Genomic DNA, 21,923 nt, shown 5'->3' with positions numbered 1-21,923 from the left:
GCTAGGAAGATACTCAAGGTCTAGGTACTCTTTTATTTTTATACTAAGGACCAGATCATGGCCTGGGTAATCTGACTGTACTAGATCATTAAATGGAGTGAAGCTCCTCTTCTCTGTGGTGCTGGTCAATGTTTCCCCCTGCTATAAAAAAACAGAAGGCTTTGGGACAACCAGGTCTTCTCCCTGAAGTAGCGAAGAGCTCGCCAGACAGAGAGCATACAGTGTTTTTCCAGTCACCAGCATCCCTGGAGGAGTCCCAACTGTAAGCAGAGAGAACTGGCCACAAACCATCACTGCCCAGGGAAGCCACCACTCTTCTGCATTCAGCTCTTGTGCTGCAGGAATGCACCACCACTCCATGCAGACTGCAGAAGTACAATCCAGACCTCAGTCTTTACTCTGTAAGTCACCTATCATCAGGTTCCAAAAGATGTAAGTACAGAAAATTCCTTTTCTTCCATAGAAATTTTGGCTGATTTTGAGTGGTCTAGTCTCCCAATACAGGAAAACAGGGTTTTCACCATTCATGGTGAAGACACCAGGAAAAGCAACTAGTACTTACACATAATTACGATAATATGCATTTTATATAGAGTTCATAATTATTAGCACCCAGTATAGGACTTATACGATAAAATATTTATTACATTTTACCTTGGCTGCTGCTTTCTTCATCAATTCCAAAGCAAGTTTTGTATTCTTTTTCACACCTTGGCCCTAGGAAATAGATATGTGAAACAATCATTGTTTAGAAATACAGACTGATGAAAATGCAAATATACATACTCAAAATGCATTTTAACATTGATACTATTATCTACTAGGTGTTATTCAGCTTTAAATGGCTAGAACAAAAAAAACCCAGCTTTGTGCTTATCCTTCATTTACAGCTTTACAATACCTCAGTGATTCAGTCTAGGAAAAAATATTTCACTATTTGATCCAAGTGATTTTTATGGATAAAAAATATTATAATTTTCATCTTTTTTAATTTTCAGCAACTAAGGAAGAATGAATGACATTCAAAGGTGCATAGGTTGTTCATTGGCAATGAGTATGAGCTCTCAGCTTTTGTGAAAAAGATGCTATAGATGCACAGGCGCTATGCTGATATTGTCCATATAAATTAATTCCAGACATGGGTCAAACAGACTACGGGTGCTCAAAATTAACACAAGCAAAACTTGAGAAAGCATTTTGTAGAGAATAGCCACTGTTAAAGGAATGAAGACCTAACAGTTCTTCACTACTATCTCTAACCTATAGTACTGCTGAATGTCTTACGGGTGACACCACTTAGCTGATACAACTTGTTTGACTCAGGTGGGGTTAAGCCTGAGTTTAGCTTCTGCGGTCTACTGCTCTAGCAGGAAAAAAATCTAACTGCATGCAGAGACTATCAATTCCTATTCAAAAGCAATTTCCCAGAAATCTAATAAAGGGCATTCTAAGAAAGGCTCGAACTTTGACCTACATCTCTACACCAAGGCTTATGCCTACTAGCTGGCTAGATTTTTGGGATGAGAAGCCATTAGGAAAAATTAGGATTACAATTTAGGTGGTATTCTGATCCTAAACCTGGCTAGGAACAAAGTGACTAAACTGCTTTTAATTTGCTCTTCTTAAAATTTATGTGCATATCTGGTAAAAATCAACATTAGCTTCATAACTATTGATTGACTTTCAGAGTAAATCTAAAAGCACTTGCACCCACTCTCACAGTGGTTCACTGCAGGTAACTTACAAACATCCATATCATAGGAATGATTTTTTTTTTGAAGTGAAAGTACGAAACATGACTTACCTTAAATAACACAATGGCATAATCATATATTAACACTGGATCTTCTGTTTCTGTTGCACCCTTTGCATACCATTCTATTGCAGCTTCAGGATTTTTTGCCACTCCTTGCTGGCCCCAAAACAGCATCTGAGCCAATCGTTGCTAAAAGAAAAAAACAGAAGCACTACTGTTACAAATGCTAGTATTGAAACTGGAATTGCAGGAGCAGACTTTTGCAGGCTTAAATGGATTTTAAATATGTGAATAAACTGGTTTCACGTCCTCAATAGTTTGAGAACAATTGGCTATAAGGAATATTCTCAGTGGTGAAATGTACTGATAATAAATCTACAGCAGGGTTATTTTTCACAGCTGTCAGTACCATGATAGTCTGGCTTGATTTAAGTGCAGAGGTAAGTGATAAAGGCAGATCTGATGCATGCAAGTGGCTCAGTATTACAAAATACTGCTGCTGGTCTCATATCTGCAGAAGCAACTGCACCATGTCAAACACAAACCCAGGGAAAATGATCTGAGAAGGAGGTTGCTAAGTCTTGATAACTCTTCCCTTTTGCCTAGCGTCATTGTTACAACTTTTTGCACGGTCACTGGATATTATCGGACAGAAACACGCGAAATAAAATAGTTCAAGTTCAGTAAAAAAAAAGAGAAGAAATTCTGGATAGAAAGAGAAAACATCTGTCTGCTTCATTCTCCTCCACGTCTTTCCTGCATGGTCTACAGATGTACATACGTGATGTGTATAAAACCAAGAAAAGGGAAATGCATTACTTTATACCTGTGCAGCTGCATTTCCTCTTGTTGCTTCATGTTTTAACCACATAAAGACATCACCATCTTCTTTTGTTTGAGCTTTTAGCAGTTCATCATCCATCAGCCTTATAGTTTCAACAAATGCCTGAAGAGTAGTTCAACAACAACAAAAAATAAATTACACAATGAATTTATACACCTGCTGCCAAAACAAAAATGTTGCCCATTGCCTGTTTATCCCTAAAAATTCAGGATCAGTTCTGGGTTTTAAATTCTCACCACCCCTCTGCTTAAGAAACATCCTTACACCCAGTGTAAAAAAACGTTTACTGCTTTGATACAGAACAAAACTGTAAGTGCATTCTGCACTGGCAAGATATGCAAAGATGTCAACAACTGAAATACAACAAAACAAAACAAAACACCACCTCTCCTTTGTAGTTTTTAAAGGCACTTAATAATGGTAAATAAACACTTTTAAGCATTTTAAGGCTTTTTAGTTTCCATAGAGATCTCTCTTAAAAGATAAAAAAGTCTGGCAGAAAGCTTGATAAAGACCTGCCCTACAGTACTCTCATCAAGGTGGCTGGCTGCTGATTTTTAGTTTGTCAGCAATCAAAATCTCTCTATTTTTTGTACAATAATAATTCTTTCTGATAATCTAGGACTCTAGTACTGGCCTACCTTGATAAAGTACCTTACAGATAAAATTGTGTTACCTCCTGTTTAGGAGCTCATTCTAAAATTGTTTTACTGTAACTTTTTCTTATCAGATTGCTATTTCATAGTCAAATCTTTACATTTGGTTGTATAAAAGGTGTAAATATGGAGAGGACAATTAATCTTTTGCAGGAACTTCATGGTGTTTGGCTATGGAAACAGAAGATCAGTTGCTTAATAAACACATCCAATTATATTAATAACTAAAAAAATATTGAGTGAGGAATTAGGGCCCAAGAATAAGACTTTACTGAAAAATAGGCATGTGGACAATTTTGAGGATTTGAGCCTAACACTGATATGGTCTCCCCCTTGCTAACAGACAGAGTAATGATACCTACTGTAACAATCATAGAATGGTTTGGGTTGGAAGGGACCTTTAAAGATCATTTAGTCCAACAGCCCTGCCATGGGCAGGGACATCAATCAGATGAGCTAATATTTGTAAATCATGACAAAAAATGTTCTGGCCACATAATTAGTACATGAAAAGTCATTTGAACAGAAAACAAATTCAGAAACACTTAGAACTCTTTCACCTGTTCCCCTTTTATAGTGTGTTGATCCAACGATGTCTTTATTGCAATATTACTGTAATAGGCATACGACAGCTCCAAATCAAGTGGATAGTTATTAATGCCTTGGTAATGTTTATAGCCAAGATTCATCACAGCAAGTCTCTCATCCCCCTGAGCGCCAACCAAACTATACACCAGTCCCTGGCAAAAATCAAAAGACATAAACAATAGTGAATTCACTGCACATCTCATAAGGTTAGCACTTTGTTGGAGATTTACAAGGAACAGAGTGTTCATACTGGCAGCTGATATACCAGCTATACCATGTAAATATAGCTATATAGTTATGCACAGCCCTAAAGTAGTTAAAGTATCTTCTATATATATAGAAGGATTTGAAAGAAAAGCTAGACTGTCTGAATACTTTTCAAGAATTGCACTTATTCTGCCACCACTAAGTGTGCAGCAATTTTTAATGCCACTTTATTAATAGTGTTAATTATACTCTGACACATTTTATACTCAGCAGTGACTTAAATAGTCTCGCTGATGTCAAGTGGAGTTTTGGCACCGAATTCAGTGGAAAAACATGAAAGCTAACACACAGCACCTGAAAATCTTACCCTAAGGATCTGACAAGAATAAAAGGATGGGACTTGTGGCTGACAAGGTTTCAGCACAAAGCTCCCTTGAGAAACATATTAATTGGTGCTAGAAATAGTCTAGGTATAACACATTTGCCAAAACTACTTTCAGCATTACTATTATTTTTCACCTGCACAGTAATAAAAACAGCGGTGTCCCATCTGCACTGAATATTAAATTACTTCCTACACTATCTGAAGGGGATCCAACAATTAAATTACTTAGCCTCCATAATTAGCACTAGGTATACTCCATAATTAGGGTATAAAAAAGGCTCCTGTCTAAGGTTTATTTTGTTTGAGAAACTGGAGTGAGCTTAATCTCAGATTGGCCTCTCAGGGGTTCTTCTGATTTAGTATCCTGTAACCACATGAGGCAAATCTGCTGTTCTTTATGAGCATTTTGTATTACACTATTATAACCCAACTAAATATCTGTTGGCAATTTCAGCATAACCCTCTTCCAGTGATATATAAACACCTTCCCTTTATTTGACCTTGTAACAGAATCACAGGGAGACATTTCAGCTATTTGCAATCTGCCTAAAAGGTCAGGAGTTCATGTGCTCTGCAGTTGCTCAGCTGAAGCATGGTCAGGTTTTTTCCTAAAGAAAACGTTTTTTATATTTTGTATTTATCATTTGACCGTAACACACTCAGTGACACATTCTGCACACTGCAAAATGGGACTTCTTTCCTGACTATGCAATGCAACCTTTCTGCTTTAGGAGATCTGCCTGACGTGAGACCTTTTTCATACCCATCTAAAAATGACTGTGGGTGACTCAAGGGTTATTACTTCATCCTACCTCCTCAGTGACTGGGAAAAGCAGTATGTTCCATGCTGTTCACTTTACCATCATTTTTAGGTCTTAGTAAGTAACTAATTTCCTTGTTCTGGATGAGCAGGATGAGGATTCCCACCACCATGACTTCATAAAGGCTTCGCTGCCACCAGGCTATTTGGGAGTAGCTGTATTGGGGAATCCCTTCAATCACAGCCTGGATCTGGAGGCCATTTCACATTTCTTAATTTAATTGATCATAAAGTCATCCCATTTCTAAATTGCCTTTAAAGATAATTGATTTCACAGACGTAACCGAACATATTTAATACACTACCTTTGTACGATCCACAGACACACCGAGCCCTGTTTCAAATATAACTGCAAGAAAATAGGAAGCTTTATGGTATCCGCAACAACTGGAATCCACCAAGAGAGGAACAGAGGAGCCCACATTGCTGAGGCCATTGGCACTGGACAGATCCTTTGTAACCTTCTCAAATATCCTCCGGCCAACTTCTAGAACTGTATCTCTTCCATCTTTTGACACTAAAATTAAAACATAAGACACACAGTTATTGCAAGAGTTAAAATCAGGAATTGATCTCCCCTCCTCAATTTAATGGAACTGAGATAGATTTTGTTATTTCTCAAGCTGAATGTACTTCTCAATGCAGACAATCAAAAATCCTAGAGATACAAGGTACTGTAGAATAGTAAGGGTGAAAAAAAAATCCAAAAGACCATCTCAAAGTAACTAACCACTAAAAATGTAAGACTATCCCTATTTCCTTCTACCCAATAAGCCATCCTTCATTTGCAGCACAACACAAAAGCCACACGACACTGCTTTACTAAGTTTGCTGATATAAAAAGCATAAAACGTGAACTGAAGTCAAAGTATACTAACTCACTACACATATATTGTGGATTATTTAAGAACAATAAAATAAAATATGACTACCATCTGGAGCAGTGAAATCCATCTCTTGTAACAGTTTGAACAAAGTGTGGTACTTTTCCCTGAGCTCCTTTCCCCACACAAAGGCTTTGCATTTGGATTTTTCTCCATATTTGTGAATCAGCTCCAAATAATAGTTCTCATAGTAACCTAGAGAAAACAACATATTTAAGACATGAAAGCCGACTTGTCTGGTCTTTAAAACAAACTTCTGGTAGAAAAAAAAAACTTTTCTAGGGTAAACTAAAAATTCATGGACAAGATCAGGACATCCTTAACACAAAGCAGTGCTAAAAACTCATACAGATACAGATAGCACAGGCCACTTATAAATACCTAATATTCCTTCTACTCTCATCCAAATTCTGGTCACAATGCACGTGATCGAATTTTGGGAAAGGGCTTAAAATACATGTGCCTTTAGGGTCATTTGAGAATGAAATGGAAGGCAGGCAACTGAACAGCTCACACGTAAACTTGAAAGTGTTTCTTTGTCCCTTTATGCACCTGTCTTACTAGAGAAGAAATACCAAGAACATGATTTAAGTTTGTATTCCGTAGCACAAAAGTCTTTGCTGGGACAAAACCACAGTTGTAGCTACCTGTAACAAGGCTAAACTCCTCAAATTATTGTTTTTTACTTGTTATCACTGAATCAAAGTTTACTTTTCATGATCATTATCCAAATCCTGGTAAAAGGAGAGGAAAAAGTCTCCAAAGATGACAGTTTAAAAGTCATATCTCATAGGTCAACACTTACAATTTCTTGGTGCTTTTTCGCCTTGCCTTACGAGGTATCTGTACTCATAAACTATTTCTTGAATGTCCATACATCTCTCATAGTAGAGTTCGATTTGTTCCACTGTTTCTTTGTCATGAAGAGGGTTAGAAATCTATAAAAAGGCAAATGATAGATAAATGGCATCTACAGTGTCTGTTGTTGTCTATGCTTGACTAGAAAGAAGGGTTGCAGGCAAATAACAAAAGGAAACAGACTGTTTATGACAATTAGCTTCTCTGGCGCATCATGTCAATGTGCCAAGCAACCTGATAATGGCCACAACAGACCATTTCTATGAACAGCATAATCCAAGAAAGCATGGGTAAGCTTCCAAAATTGACCAAGTCTATGTGATTTTTACCACGAATTTCAACAAAACCATAAACCAATCAAATGTGCTCAATGCTATATCATCAAAACCTTTGGGAAACAAAGCGATTCTGAAAATAAGTTCTTACTTAAATACAGATTTAGGAATATTGCTTTACATACTCACTTCTAAAAGTCTTATCTTTCAGCATTTGAAGTGGTAGCTAACATTCCTAAATTTCAACAGAAAATTATCGTATTTTCGTTACATCTTCCCAAGTAGTATTATGCTTTGTAGCAAGTTTATCACTCAGTAACAGCTTCAGTTTAAAAAAAATAAAATATAGCCATAGCTGCCTGCTAATATTTAAATATTTCCAAATACTTCTTTTGTTTACCTGTTGTGTTTCCAACACATTGAGACGGTAGTATTTCACAGGTCCAAAGAATGCTTCAATTCCTTTCACATATCCACTGCCTCCAAGAACAAAGTATCCTGCAGTGTCATCATAATATAAATCTTCCCTAAAACTTGAGAACATGAAAGAGAAGTAAGCTGGCTATCAAGAGCTACTATGAAAGAAAAAAAAAAAATGTGTACCTCGGAATTTCTGTAACTGACCGCCTTAAACTCATTGCCAATATATTTTTCTTTTCTCACCTCTCACTATCTACTCTGCAATTTAGTGTGATAAATTCTGGAGGAAATTTAACAGCTCCCTTGACTACAAACCTATTAAACCAGCAGGGTGTTTTATTTTTCTAACCTGGTGCTTTATAGATCATTATACAATGTTAAAGATTTCAAGTTCAACCTATCCCTTGCTCTATACGAAAATTTAAGTTATCTGTATCCTAGAGTTACTACCTACAAATTTACAATTTCTGGTTTGTAAACCATAGCAGAGAAGGAACAACACTGAAGTCTGCCATGCAATTTACTGTTGCATAGTTTGCGTATTAAAAGTTTTTTCCAATTATTTGTACAAGAAAGAATCAATATTAAATTACAGTGAAATAGAACAATTTAAGATCCATTTAAAAAAAGTATTCCATTACTTAAAATAAATGATAGAGCATGAACATTTTTGATAGAAATTGTACCCTCTACCTAAGCAAAGCAGATAACAATTTCACTGGTAGCATCCTAGCTTTCTTACAGCAAAACTTCCCTTGACTTCAGTAAGACCAAGACTTAATTTGAAGACTGATCCTAATGCCACTGATGTTCCAATCAGTTTTTAGTGAGGGTTATCAGACCCTAGTACTAGATCAGGCAGCACGTTAACTCAACTAGCTCATGGCAATTAAAAAATTATTCAGCTCATGCTCAGTGCAAGTATAGTAGTGTAGACTGGTTTTGGAAGCATAGAGTGGAAAAAGACCACTGACATTTTGAAAATCATTGGAATCTCAGTTACAAACTTGTGCTCTCCTCCTATTTTCCATATCTGAACAAATAGACACATATTACTCAACAAAGGGTAAAATGCTGCTTACTTAAAAGACTGGTGATGATGTATTTTCAAATTCTTCCCAACGCTGCTCACTTCTATCTAAAAGAACACAAAATATTAATTATAATTAAAGAAATTTTACAAGGTACATTTATTAAGCCATTCGAACCAATAATTCAGAAGATTATAGCTGCAGCTTGTTGTATCGCCTCTGCCCTAAAGAGGATGGTGTCACATATCTGATGTATGTCAGAAGAGCGTCATGGAAAGCACTGGCACTGGTCTGTCCTGGCCAACCCATATGCGATGAAAAGTAGCAAAAATAGCACACGTTTCCTACTTTACCTATTTCATTCCTGTGTTCAGTTACAAGAGATCTGTACTTTGCTGAAGCTTTCATTTTTCCAAAGTGTGAAAGGCTGTTTTGCTTATATATAACAAAGATGCTAAATGAAGAGAATATTAATCTTCTCAAGAAATTGTAGCTTATGGGTGAAGAATAACCATAAAGCCAATGTAACAGGCCATGACTTTAAAAAAAGTCTGGGTTCCACTCCTGCTTCTACAGGAGATGTTCTTTCAGTAGACTTTCAGTGCCTGAATGCTTAAAGGAGTTCAAATGCCTAGGAAGGAAGACAAGGTAAGATTTTCATACATGTTGGTATTGCAAAAAGTTGTCTAAGGACTCATAAAAAAACTGGAAAATTTTCTCAAGTGTTTTTTAAGGACTCAGCTGCATCTTTAAATGCTCTTAAAATCTGGCTCCTAATTTCTTGATGCCTCAATTCCCAACCTTACCTAATTGTCTCGGATCATGCTGGACTAAAAGTATCTAAATCAATGGAAGTGAAATAATCATAGAATCATTTTGGTTAGGAAAGTCCTTTAAGATCATAAAGTCCAACTGTTAACACTACCAAGTCAACCACTAAACCACATCCCCAGGCACCACATCTACAGGACTTTTAAACACCTCCAGGGATGGTGACTCTACCACTTCCCTGGGCAGCCTGTTCCAATACCTGACAACCCTTTCTGTGAAGTATTTTTTCCTAATATCCAATCTAAACCTCCCCTAGTGCAACTTGAGGCCATTTCCTCTTGTCCTATCACTTGCTACTTGGGAGAAGAGACAAACACCCTCCATGCTACAACCTCCTTTCAGGGAGCTCTGGAGAGCAATAAGGTCTCCTCTCAGCCTCCTTTTGTCTAGGCCAAACAGGCCCAGTTCCCTCAGCTGCTCCTCATCAGACTTGTGCTCCAGACCCCTCACCAGCTTCATTGCTCTTCTTTGGACACAAAGTGCCTTTTGAGGATTGTAGCATTTGAAAACTTACTACAGGAAGATACATCAACCAGATGGAACTGAACCACAGCTTTATCTGTCCTAGCGAATGGCTCTAAGTAGTGAAATGTTTTTAAGTTGGGTCCTACTTTCTCTTTTTTCCACAAGAGTGCTCATTAAACTCTTCATGGCTCTCTTATTTTTTCTAGAAGTGGAAATTTATTGACCACAGGTTTTATCTCACACCTGAATAAGTTTCCTCTGCTCTCTGATGGAAAAATATGTTTTCTTAATCCAATTGTACAAGCAATCCTCAAATTTCCAACAAGTCAAGACTAATATTCTTGTATTGATATTGGCAGTAACTTTCACATTTGCACCTGAAACTGAGCTTCAAAATCCGTAGGCCCTTCCCTTTCTCATGTACTTAAACTAGAACTACAATTTACACAAGCAGGAAAAGACAGTTCTGATTCTATAAAACATTTTTTTTAAATTTTTGAACAACATATTTAAAAGCATATTATATTAAAAGTAAATACATGTTTCTACCTGATTTTCTTGCAAGACAATCAATCTGCTCACCACTTACATACTTAAAAAAAAACATGGGGTGCAAAAGGAACAGCACTAGTTTAGCCTGTTCATTGCTCAGTATGGCATTGTTTCAGCTTTATCGATCATTTACCTCATACTTCAAATTTTCTTAGTTGTTCTTGCCACTAATTAACAATAATTTTTACAGCTCAGAATGCAATCTATTCAAACACTTTGAAAGAGAAAGAAGCTTAGAAAACAGAAGACTAAGGGTTTTTATTATTTTCACACCCTAATATCTTAATAGCTGGAGGTTCAGACAAGAACTTGGGCAGGGAGCCTGCATTTTCAGAGCTGCTTTTGTGAAAAAAACAACTGTGATTTGTTAAAATGAAAATAAGGTATTTTATCTACTATAGAGGCATACTGCAATATTTTTTATCTTTTAATTAGTCAATCCTAGGCCACTTTGTCAAATACATAAAACATGGAAACTGCACATGCCTCCTGTTAGCTAACACATCTAGGCAAGAGATATGCTACTGCACAGAAGCCCAGACACTTACATTTTCATATCAAAACGGTAAAAATGTCTAAGCCACCAAGTGCCAAGTCCCTCAGAGCTATTCACACCACGTCTAATAACTTAGAGTATCTAGATAAGGCATCTAAACCAGGAGTCCTGGTTTCCAGTCAGTAAAGTCTCCGGAGAACAACCGTGTGCCAAGATAGCAACTGAATACACATTCATTCCTGGCTCTTATCTTGAGCATCTAAGTTGATTTCCCAAAGTCAGATGGTCTGAACATCCCCAGACAATTTCTAGTGTTAAATTTTTCGTTCTTTTGCTATGTATGTACAAATTACAGTCTTTCAGGCTCATCTGTTAAGGGGGTTGTCAGAGACATAATCAAAGTAGACAAATCTCAGCCTTGATCCTGTAATTCAGTAGCAAATATACCTGTCCGCCCTTAAAAGAGAGATCCAGTCGAAACCACTGCTTCAGAGGAAGGCTGAAGCTAGTTTTCACGGCAAGGTCATCTCCTCTCATGAGGTGCATCTGAATATGCACATAACCTGACAACAACAAAGGAAGAAAAAGGAAATAAACACCACAGAAATATCAACATCAAGAATGGGCTTTATTATTCACAGCACTTCTGTCTTCTTCACCACCAACAGAGATCTGGGCACCTGCCAAGCCATACATCAGGTCTCACAGGATCCCAGGGAAACATACTCCACATTTCAGTTACGCGTCTTGGATGCAAATGCCCGGGTTCCAACATGAAACCACAGACTCAAAACCTGAGGGATAAACACACTAAACATAAGGCAAACAGGGAGGGTGTCACAGCTGATCTCAAACACCAGAAAGCAGACAGGACTTGCGGCAAACAGCAGGAGGGAACAACAGACAACAGTATCTACTCAACACGTGAGACTGCACTGATCAAGTACAACATGACTCTGCTCTCTGCTACTTGGACCTGCACACACTAGACTCACAGTCTGAGCTCTTAAGACCTGAAGAGGCTATTCTGAGAATCTAGTCTAACACTGAGAATAAAACTGGCCCTATAACCTTTTCAAGCAACTCTCAATCAAGCCAATAACTTAAGAGTTGAGCTGCCATTTTTGTTTGTTCTTCAAAGAAAACCATCCAGTTCATAATGGACAGATTAATTATCTTAGACTGGTTATAAAACACAGAAAATAGAAATAGTAAAAATAACAGAGAGGAAAAGCTTAGTTGTGAAACTTGCAAAGAAGGGGAAAAGACGTCATGTCTTGTGAGAAAGCCAGGTCTGCACTTATTTCCTCTGTGAGCCTGCCAGCCAGCCTCCAGCTGCTGAATTTCATTCTCTATCTGAGGCTGAAGAGCCGTCTTCTAGCAGGAATGTCCTTCCACTGCAAGCGTTGCCAGACTAAGTGCTACCTCTTAACTTTTTTTTTGGATCAGGGAAATAGACAATGCTTCTTCAACACTGCAATATAGGCAAGACCTCGAATCGTTTGGACTTTTTCTGAGGCTATTTCAAATTTACAAAAATTTTGATGTAGTGTGCATAAAAGAATTGAGAACAATATTAAAATAATACTTAAATAATAATAACAAAGGCTCTTCCTTGAGATAAGACTGTTTAATCCCAGTGTATGTTCCTGACCTGTAAGATTCAGTGTATTCTCCTGACAAAGACGACATTTTCTGAAGTTACCCAGGACTAGATGGTACGCAACTATTTCTCAGTTTTACCCTATTAATTTAGTAGCTACTTTCCTATTGAGACAGTATAGTCAAAAAGCAGCATTTTGCAAGGGATCAGTTTCACAAAATAGGTCTGATAATACAAATGTTATTAGTAAGTACAGATCTATAAAGACTATAATACACCCCTTCTGAAGGGGGGTTGATAATATCCCTTACCTTCCTCATTTAGAAATACAGCAGGAGTACTGTACATTTCTTTCGGATCAATAAAATAGAGTATTCCACACAGATCCTTTTCACAGTAATGGAGTAAATACAGCCAGATCGAAACGGTGAACCTGCATGAGCAAAGATAAACAAAAAATACAGTCCTGATGAGAAATCTCCCTAAATAATTTGAAAAGCATGCATTTCACTTTTATTTAGCAAACCTGTTTCACACATGTAATATTCAGAACAGAGCACATTCTGTGCAGTGCAAACCTTCAGAGCAACAGCACTTAAGACTCTTGGATTCGTGATCTCCTTCTAACTGTGCACTTTTGTGGTAACAACATGAGAGGAGACGAAGGGAATGTTATCTGAATTAATTCCAGAACGGTGGGTCAGAGCAACTGCCAGATCCTACATCAATAGGGAACTGAAAACAAGACCGAGACAACCTGGAGCCAACCTCCTGCATGCAGGCTGCAGTACAAAACCCTCAAATGCACGGTCTTGTAATCTTGATTGTGGAAGCCAGTAAAAACTAAGCTGTCTCTTCTGTACCAAATGCCAACTGTGAAAATGTGCTTGGGAGAAACAATTAAAAATTAATCCAGCCTCCAGGTAGTACAGATAGGTCTGAACAGCTGTCACTGGGCTATCATAGGATAAATAAAGGTGGAGCCTGTGCAAACTATGGAGTGGTTGAAAATAATAATAATTTAAAAAAAAAAAAAAGACGACCTGATAACGCTATCTACTTAGAAATTTCTGCACAAAGCTGGCTGAGGCACTAAAAGCAGAATTTATACCACAGTATTTAATTCTAAGGAGTTCCTCTGTGCCAGACTAAATCTACTTCAGTGCTCTTAACAGAAACTTGAGCACTTATTTTCATAACATTTCCACAGCCATTAGGCCAATGCTGAATGCTTTTGAAAACCGTACCTCTAATGTACAACCCAGCAAAGCATTACGATTACTATAATCTCTGATAAAGAAGTCCTCTTTTCTTAGTGACTTTTAGAAGGAGATATTATCTGGGGTTTATATTTCTATAATTAAGAAAAAAATGACAATATTTAATACTTTATAATGGGGTCAGCTTGCCTTACTTCTATCTCAAGAAGGCACTGAACATAAAGTATCTTGTATCTTTTCCTAAACTAAACCGATATAGGTCTGGAAGCCTGACACCTGCCCTCCTGCTTAAAAAAAGATGCGAGGGTAGTGAAGTTTTCCCCAATGGAGTCTACACTTTAAATAGCTAATAACACCATATCCTCCAGAGACGGTACGTGGGTGAGACAGAACGGTTGTAATCACGGTCACTTGTATATTGATTGTTAACACCTACAGGCAAACACTGTGCTTCCAAAAATACTGCCTATATATTTTTCTTTTCATATTTCATCTCTGGCAATGTATCAAATGCTGCAGTCTCCATTTAATTCTTGATCACTAGTTTGAGCACATAACTGTTCTGGACAAATTTCTTGGGACAGTCTGGGACAATGCTGATTCATTTCACATCCCCCCATTGCTGCAGAATGCTGTACAGCATAAGCAGTCCCTTACAGTCCCAGCCTGTCCTTGCTGCAATTGTCCACTGGTAACTACCTCGTATCGCTGTTGTCCACCCCCAGTCATCTTTCTTTACAAATCCCTGACTGCAATCAAATGAGTAACTTCAGGTAGATCCATCTGTTTCTGTTGGCCTCTTCGTGCAGTAGGGAAACACCATCACATACAGAGAGCTGAAGGAAAACTTGTTTCCTCTTCTTAATAGAGCTACTCCAGGCCATCATGCAACCACCAGACACAGGCAATGCTTTATATTAACACTGGAGGCATCACCCAAAGACAGGAGAGGGTGGAACTGTGTGGAGCAAGTAAGGAGCTGCATAAATTCATGCCATGTATTCTCGACCAGTGCCTCAGTGCCAGAAGCAGAACGCAACCATGCTGGTGAGCAAAGGGCAGCAGGCTGTACAAACCAGGCTGTCACCCAGCCTGAAGCGGCCAGGAACTAAAAATTGCTCAGTACTTATGACTTCAGATCTACAGCTTGAGGGCCAGTAGTCTGTATGCAACCTGCGCTATCTGGAAAGTCTTCTTTGGCACTCTTCTTGTGGTCACAGGCCAAACACAAACCAGCTGACAAGTTCCAGTTCCTGCGATCATTTCCTATTTTTGTAATAATGTTGCTGGGGTAACAGCATCTGTTGTAAGGGAGATATATTTTGATATCCCTATATATCCTTTTTCCCCTAAAGTTGCAAAATATGACTGAAGAGTTGTGACAGTTTGGGGAATGGGGAGAAGAGTAGAGAAAGATGATCTTCCCAGACTGATTCCTCTGTAACTGAATGGCGAGCAGGGGCTAAGGGGTTTTACTCCTCTCCAACTAGGAGAGTTTACATAGGGAGGGTGGAAGAAAATAGTACAAGCTCAAGCTGGAAGACTTATCAAGGCAGGGGACTATCACTAAGGGCTTGTCAGCTGCAAAATAAACTAGAACATGAATTTATAGGGAAAAAGCTGCTCCACACTACTTGCCCTTGCTAGTAACCCTACTCTGAACTTGGTCTGCAAATGCTAAAATGTGATCTGTATTTAAGGTAGCTAGTCATGAGACAGCAGTCTGATGATGACAGCACGTATCAGCTAACTTACCCTCCTACCCGTGCCTAACCAGCTCAGTTATACCTACTACTGGTACCCCTTACAAAGCACTGCACTGACACATATCATAAGCATCTTTCTGAAGTTCAGCTTAATCCCCTCCAAAACTGAAATGAAAAACCAGAAGGAATAGCTAACTAGTTTCCTTTTAAGCCTCTTCTGAAACTAGTAGGCAGAGTTTCTTTAATTTGTGGTGTAGCTTAAGAGTTTAAGTACATTCAATAGTATTCGATAATCAATTATAACCTGCTTCAATTATTTACCTACACTTACATGGGATAATCAATCTGATGTTGTCTGACTGTCTCAAGTTCTCTGTTTTCAAATTGCTCAAATTTCTTCACGATTCCTGTTTTCTCCCCACTGGAAGCGTATATGAAGTTGAGAATCTGGACGCCATCTGCAAAATACAATCTTTCTTAATCTGTCAGAAAACAAGCATTGATAACTAATTAATTAGCTCACACTTGTTCAGTCAAACATTTGAATCATAACAGATTAAAAATTAAGGCAAACCATCAATAAATCCCTAAACACAAGATCACTCATTGTTATTAAATACATTACAGTTTTGGACTGAATAACCCACGAAAAGTTAAATTAATTCAATTTCCAGCTGGTACTAGAAGCAGGGAAAGAACAGACTCATTTAAATCTAAGATACTTAAGGGGGCAGTTAGTAAGAAAGACACCTTCACTTATGTTCTTTGTTTAAAATCTCATCCTGTCTTTGGTTATGCCTACGTGACATTACTCCACAACTCTTGGACTTGCTCTCCATTTTCAACTCTCCAGCTTATACTGTATGTATGGATAGATATCAATTCTGTTCTTAACTGATATGCATAATCCTGTAACAAATCTAATAATGCTGCCTCTGCTAAGAAACAGGAAAAAGATCTTCAAGGCCATTACATATAATCAGGTTTCCTAGAAAATCAAACAAGAAACCACACAAAACCAAAAGAAACCCCAACCCCACGCCCCAAATACCCCAAGCCATTTGTTACAAGCTGATTTTTAAAAAATAATCTGAATGTTATTTCCTCCTATTTCATCTATAATACAATTAGATAATGCATAAGATGTTTCATATTGTTGTCAGAGATAACATGCCCTCCAACAAGTATTTTAGAAAGCCCCTGAAGGCAGCAACAGGAGTGCTTTCCTGCTCAGCTTCAGTGCATTTACATGTCAATGTAGTGAAAATAAATGACACAAATACCATTATGGGATTTTCTAGAAGAGAAACCTTTAGAAGAAAATAACCTTTTTGCTTTTAGGTTCTGCTTTGAATATATATTGAGGACAAAAAAAATTGTCAGCAGACACAAAGCTAGTGATAGGCAGAAACACAAAGAATCAGAAGAACTCTGAGAAAATCTAGAAAGCAGAATTGTAGAAAGCACAATTTCTAAAGTTGGGCAAGACAAATTTCGTTATTTAAAACTACTAATTTTTAAAGCAAAAGTGCTTGTCCATAATAGCTTTGAGAGAAAAAAAGAAAAGTACTAGAAAATTTTTTGCACTATGAAGAATTCACACGTTTCTGAGTGTGTGGCCATCAGGCAGACTACCCGTGTGAGAATTATCTATGTAAGAACCGCAGGACTGACCTTGAAATAATGCAATAAAGAACTGAACAACTCTCTCTGAAGACACAGGAATCATGTCCACTGACATCAGTGGGTTTTAAATAAAGCTGTTTGAATACACTCAGAAAATAGATGGCCATGCTGCTACAAATCTCCAGGCTGGCTGGGATAAAACAAACCAGCTCTGAAAGACATGATGACTTCAGTCACTTCCAGCTCCAGCCCCACAGTTATGAAGCTTACATATTCAACATATTCAACAATGTTGGCCAAGTAAATAATTCTACATAACCTTTACTATTTACTACAGTTATGCACTTTCTAACAGCTTACCAAAGATGTTATTTGGGTCCCATTAGTTTCCTTGGGGAAAAAAAGTGACATTACACCTACCACTTTCATGAGGACACTGAGGTATCTTGTTTGCCTGGAGCATCCACAAGTAGTCAACACCCCACTGAAGACAAACTTTGTGGTCCTTATATGGGCGTTCAAATGGTGGAACTGCTTCTAAAACAGTGTAATTCTTGGCAACTGCATCCTGGTAGTCTTCATTCTGCTCAACATCGTAGCTGCTAACTGATTTGTGACTAATCCATGCGTATAATATCACGCTGTGCACGATTATTGAGTTTCTGATGATATAATCATCTCTGTAAACCATGATGCTTGGAAATTTCAAATGCACTTGTCGAGTTCTACTAATATAAAGGCTGTTCTCATCCTTCCACCTCCTTCTGTACACTGGTACACCAGTCCTGAACTCAGAGGAAGCTACTGCTTCCAAATTAATGATACAAGGCTTAGAACATAAATACTGAACTGAAACCTCAGAATTGTTAAGAACTTTCTTTTCTAAAACGTTTAAATGAATAAAGTCCACATAATTCATGTTTTTTTCAAACTGTGGAGTAACTGGCGTCGTCCGTAATGTTTCCTTTCCAGAGGATGATAGAAAATTCTGGAAAAAAACACAAAACATGTTAACCAGAGAGTCTAAGTTTATGTGATTAATAATATACTCCCAGCAATAACAGAACACTGCACAAGCAGAAGGTTTATACACCATACTCAAACTCCAGAATACTGGGATTCTTTCACACAGCAAGTACAGGTGGGTTACTGGAGAGCTTGATCGAGGTTTTAATGGTAACAACTCCCCTACACCAAAGTTACACATGCTTCTATAAACAAATCATATTTACAGGGTGTATCCTTCAGCCCTTTCGCAAGTGGAATACCGCCTAAGATACTGACTTACACGTCATGCTGTTTACAGACACTCCTAGGATCAGGCCTAAAGAGTATATACTAAAACGTACTGGCATTTAGTCATCGTATCATTCACTTGTGCTGCCACAGCCTGTTTCCATACCTTTTAAAAAAGTTAGCCACTTTTGTTTCGTCTCATGCGGGTAGAGCAGAATAACTACTAAGTCAGCTCACAACAGTTTCCTGAGAATTAATTCATGTTTGTAAAAAGTTTAGGAGCTTATTCCAGAAATGTTCCTGTCCTGAAGACAGACATACAAATCTGAGCAGAAAGACCAGCAAGCAGTATTTGCTTAGTTTTTGCTCTCTATAGCTACATACCTTATAAGATACTTTAGGAGTGAGTGCTTAGACACACACCAGGATTATTCTCTGTGCTGAAGTTCTTGTCCCTAAGGCTTCAAACAGCTTCTTTTCTTTCTGCTCTGCAGTCAGTGTCCAGCTTGATGCACTGCCAAGGATACTGAGGATTACTCAGTTCAGAGGGCAGCCACCAGCACAGCACTTCTGCCAAGTCCCTGGATCCGTCTAAAATATTCAGAATTGTCACATATGATTACCAGGGAAGCTGGTCGTTAAGACTGCTTAAAATAAGAAGATCTGTCTTGGGTGACTTTTAACTTTGCTTAAACAAATCAAACTCAAATTTATCTTGGATTGACAGCTTTTTCACAGCTATTCTCAAAATATTTAAAAGCTTTGGCCAAGTCTTTAGTACGTTTTGAGTTATTGGAATTATGTGCTGTGTACCAAGGACAAGACTTTGCCCTTGGTCCAATACAGGGATCAGTGAAACTTCCTAATGGTGAACTAAATTGCATTTTATTTCTTAAGAACATCCTGACACTCCTTGAAAGCTACACCAAAAAAAAACGAGCCAGCAAAACCTGTGAAGGTGTAAGCATTAGGAAAAGTCAGAACTAAGCTTACCTATCCTACTTCCTTGTTTCTATAAAGATTTTGGATTTAACTATGTGACCAAATGCTGTTTCTACCCCAAACCCCTGCCTCCTTAAAGGCACAAAGGAGCTCTAGAGTTGCACGTGGAAGAAAGCTGTGCACAGAGGAGACTATTTACCCCAAAACTTTATTTGAACTAGAAGCTGGAAAACATAATTGAATGAAGGAACTATTAGATTAGAAAGCTGGATATCTTTGCTTAGCAGCTTGGTAACTCTAGATAATTAGATTTATTTAGTGTTTCTAGGTGTTCCTGAACTTGTCACTTAAACCACTTTCCACAAGAACAACCGAGTACTCTTTATCTTCTTGTGTCTGACAAGATACACAGGAAGCCAGACATATGGTGATGCTGAGCACTCATAAATGTGTGCGTAAGCACCAAAGTATTCACTTTGAACAAATAAAATGCTATAAAAAAGCAAAACACTCCACAATGTCAGTATCTAAGCTTTCTACAATGGGTAGTTTCTTCAGAGTAACAGCCTTCCTCTCTGCCTCGTTTCCATTCTATAAAATGGATATTGTAAAAATGATGTGTAGCAAAGGTCCTAAAAAAGGAATAGCAATAGGAGGGTGGTGTCTGTTGGAAAAGTTACCACCACATCACACAATAACACACAAGCACAAATACTGATATCAAAGTTGACATGAGCATCTTAATTTTAATACTGATTTCTGAATGTGGCTATTTGACTTTCAGTAAATGGCAGAAATTCTGCTGCTTTTTGTGGTGGTGATCCCAAGGTACTAAGTTCTGCAAACCAAAGCCAGCTCCTTGTAGAACAAACTCACAGAATCACAGAATGTCAGGGATTGGAAGGGACCTCGAAAGATCATCTAGTCTAATCCCCTTGCCAGAGCAGGAACACCTAGATGAGGTTACATAGGAAGGCGTCCAGGCAGGTCTTGAATGCCTCCACAGTAGGAGACTCCACAACCTCCCTGGGCAGCCTGTTCCAGTGCTCTGTCACCCTCACTGAGAAGAAGTTTCTTCTCAAATTTAAGTGGAACCTCTTGTGTTCCAGCTTGATCCCATTACCCCTTGTCCTATCATTGGTTGTCACTGAGAAGAGCCTGGCTCCATCCTCGTGACACTCACCCTTTATATATTTGTAAACATTAATGAGGTCACCCCTCAACCTCCTCCAAGCTAAAGAGACCCGGCTCCCTCAGCCTTTCCTCATAAGGGAGATGCTCCACTCCCTTAATCATCTTTGTGGCTCTGCGCTGGACTCTCTCCAGCAGTTCCCTGTCCTTCTTGAACTGAGGGGCCGAGAACTGGACACAATATTCCAGATGTGGTCTCACCAGGGCAGAGTAGAGGGGAAGGAGAACCTCTCTCGATCTACTAACCACCCCCCTTCTAATACACCCCAGGATGCCATTGGCCTTCCTGGCCACAAGGGCACAGTGCTGGCTCATGGTCACCCTGTTGTCCACCAGGACCCCCAGGTCCCTTTCCCGTACACTGCTCTCTAATAGGTCCTTCCCCAACTTATACTGGAACCTGGGGTTGTTCCTACCCAGATGCAAGACTCTACACTTTCCCTTGTTATATTTCATTACATTTTTCCCTGCCCAACTCTCCAGCCCGTCCATGTCTTGCTGGATGGCAGCACAGCCTTAAACTCCATGATGTTCCTAGAGCACTTCAGCATGCAGTATTGCTACTGTCAAATAAGGTCTTATTGCCCTTCCCTTAGTGCCTGTTCTGCTAAATGGATCCCACAGAGTTAGCCAATAAACTTTTCTTTGTATTCTTTGGTGCCTGGGTGTTAGTTGAGACACAAGCTACAAAATTATGCAAAGCATGTTTGGGTCTGCTGTTCCAACACAGCTAACAAATTCTTTGGGAGGCTCATCCTGTAAGTAGAATAGTGCAAAGACCCCTGAGCGACTCCACACCTATCCGGCCATGGCAGAGATCATGGACTGTAAACTCTTCTGGACCATGGCTGGGTCTCTGTCACTGCTGGGTTGCCTCTACACAGCGTGCTGCACAGCGTGTTTGTTATCTAAGTGATCCTACTCAGTGAGGTACTCTAGTTCTTCCCTCCGTATTATCTCAGACAAGGCAGTGCTAATTGTGCATAATCTCTGACTACAGAGAGTTAGGATGAAAGGATTACACAATGAATGTGATTACGAGATTTAAATATAAAAGTTTTTCCAGCACAGTAAAGAGGCCAGCTATACTAGATTCAAAATGCTGCCATAAACTAGGCAGAGTTCAACAAGAAAGACATAGAGGTTTCATTGTGTGTGGTAACTTAGCCACAAAAGCTTTTTCTTGATCTTTTTCTTAAAACCTGCTGAATCTGAAGGAGTTATCCCAAGTCATCCATCAGATGGTGGGATAAAAAAAATCACTGGGGGAGGCAATCACAACAACTGTTAGAGAGCTGAAAATGTTCAGTAGTCTAATATTACAGAAATGA

The 21,923-nt window shown here is 38.6% G+C and overlaps 1 protein-coding gene across 4 annotated transcripts in view; it reads right to left on the bottom strand.

Annotated features, from left to right (window-relative positions):
* The window catches only part of SEL1L3 (SEL1L family member 3), a 36,729-nt gene that overhangs the window by 13,860 nt on the left and 946 nt on the right, over positions 1-21,923 (bottom strand). Inside the window, exons 1-14 of one of the 4 annotated variants that reach the window (XM_082051737.1) lie at positions 18,844-18,974; positions 17,644-18,211; positions 15,929-16,055; positions 12,983-13,104; positions 11,516-11,631; positions 8,776-8,831; positions 7,674-7,806; positions 6,946-7,078; positions 6,189-6,335; positions 5,562-5,773; positions 3,817-3,996; positions 2,583-2,702; positions 1,805-1,945; positions 655-717 (exon numbers count right to left, since the gene is read on the bottom strand). In XM_082051737.1, the coding sequence (XP_081907863.1) occupies positions 655-717; positions 1,805-1,945; positions 2,583-2,702; positions 3,817-3,996; positions 5,562-5,773; positions 6,189-6,335; positions 6,946-7,078; positions 7,674-7,806; positions 8,776-8,831; positions 11,516-11,631; positions 12,983-13,104; positions 15,929-16,055; positions 17,644-18,142 (2,049 nt within the window). In that variant the 5' untranslated portion in view covers positions 18,143-18,211; positions 18,844-18,974. Of the gene's footprint in view, positions 1-654; positions 718-1,804; positions 1,946-2,582; positions 2,703-3,816; positions 3,997-5,561; positions 5,774-6,188; positions 6,336-6,945; positions 7,079-7,673; positions 7,807-8,775; positions 8,832-11,515; positions 11,632-12,982; positions 13,105-15,928; positions 16,056-17,643; positions 18,212-18,321; positions 18,352-18,843; positions 18,975-21,923 lie in introns of those variants that run through there. The other 3 variants (XM_082051738.1, XM_082051736.1, XM_082051739.1) reach the window with 3 other exon arrangements.

Source organism: Streptopelia decaocto (genome assembly GCF_964273445.1).
Source record: "Streptopelia decaocto genome assembly, chromosome: 4".
Taxonomy (NCBI): domain Eukaryota; kingdom Metazoa; phylum Chordata; class Aves; order Columbiformes; family Columbidae; genus Streptopelia; species Streptopelia decaocto.
The sequence above is the reverse complement of the archived record's forward strand: the minus strand, read 5'-3'. Positions and strand labels throughout refer to the sequence as shown.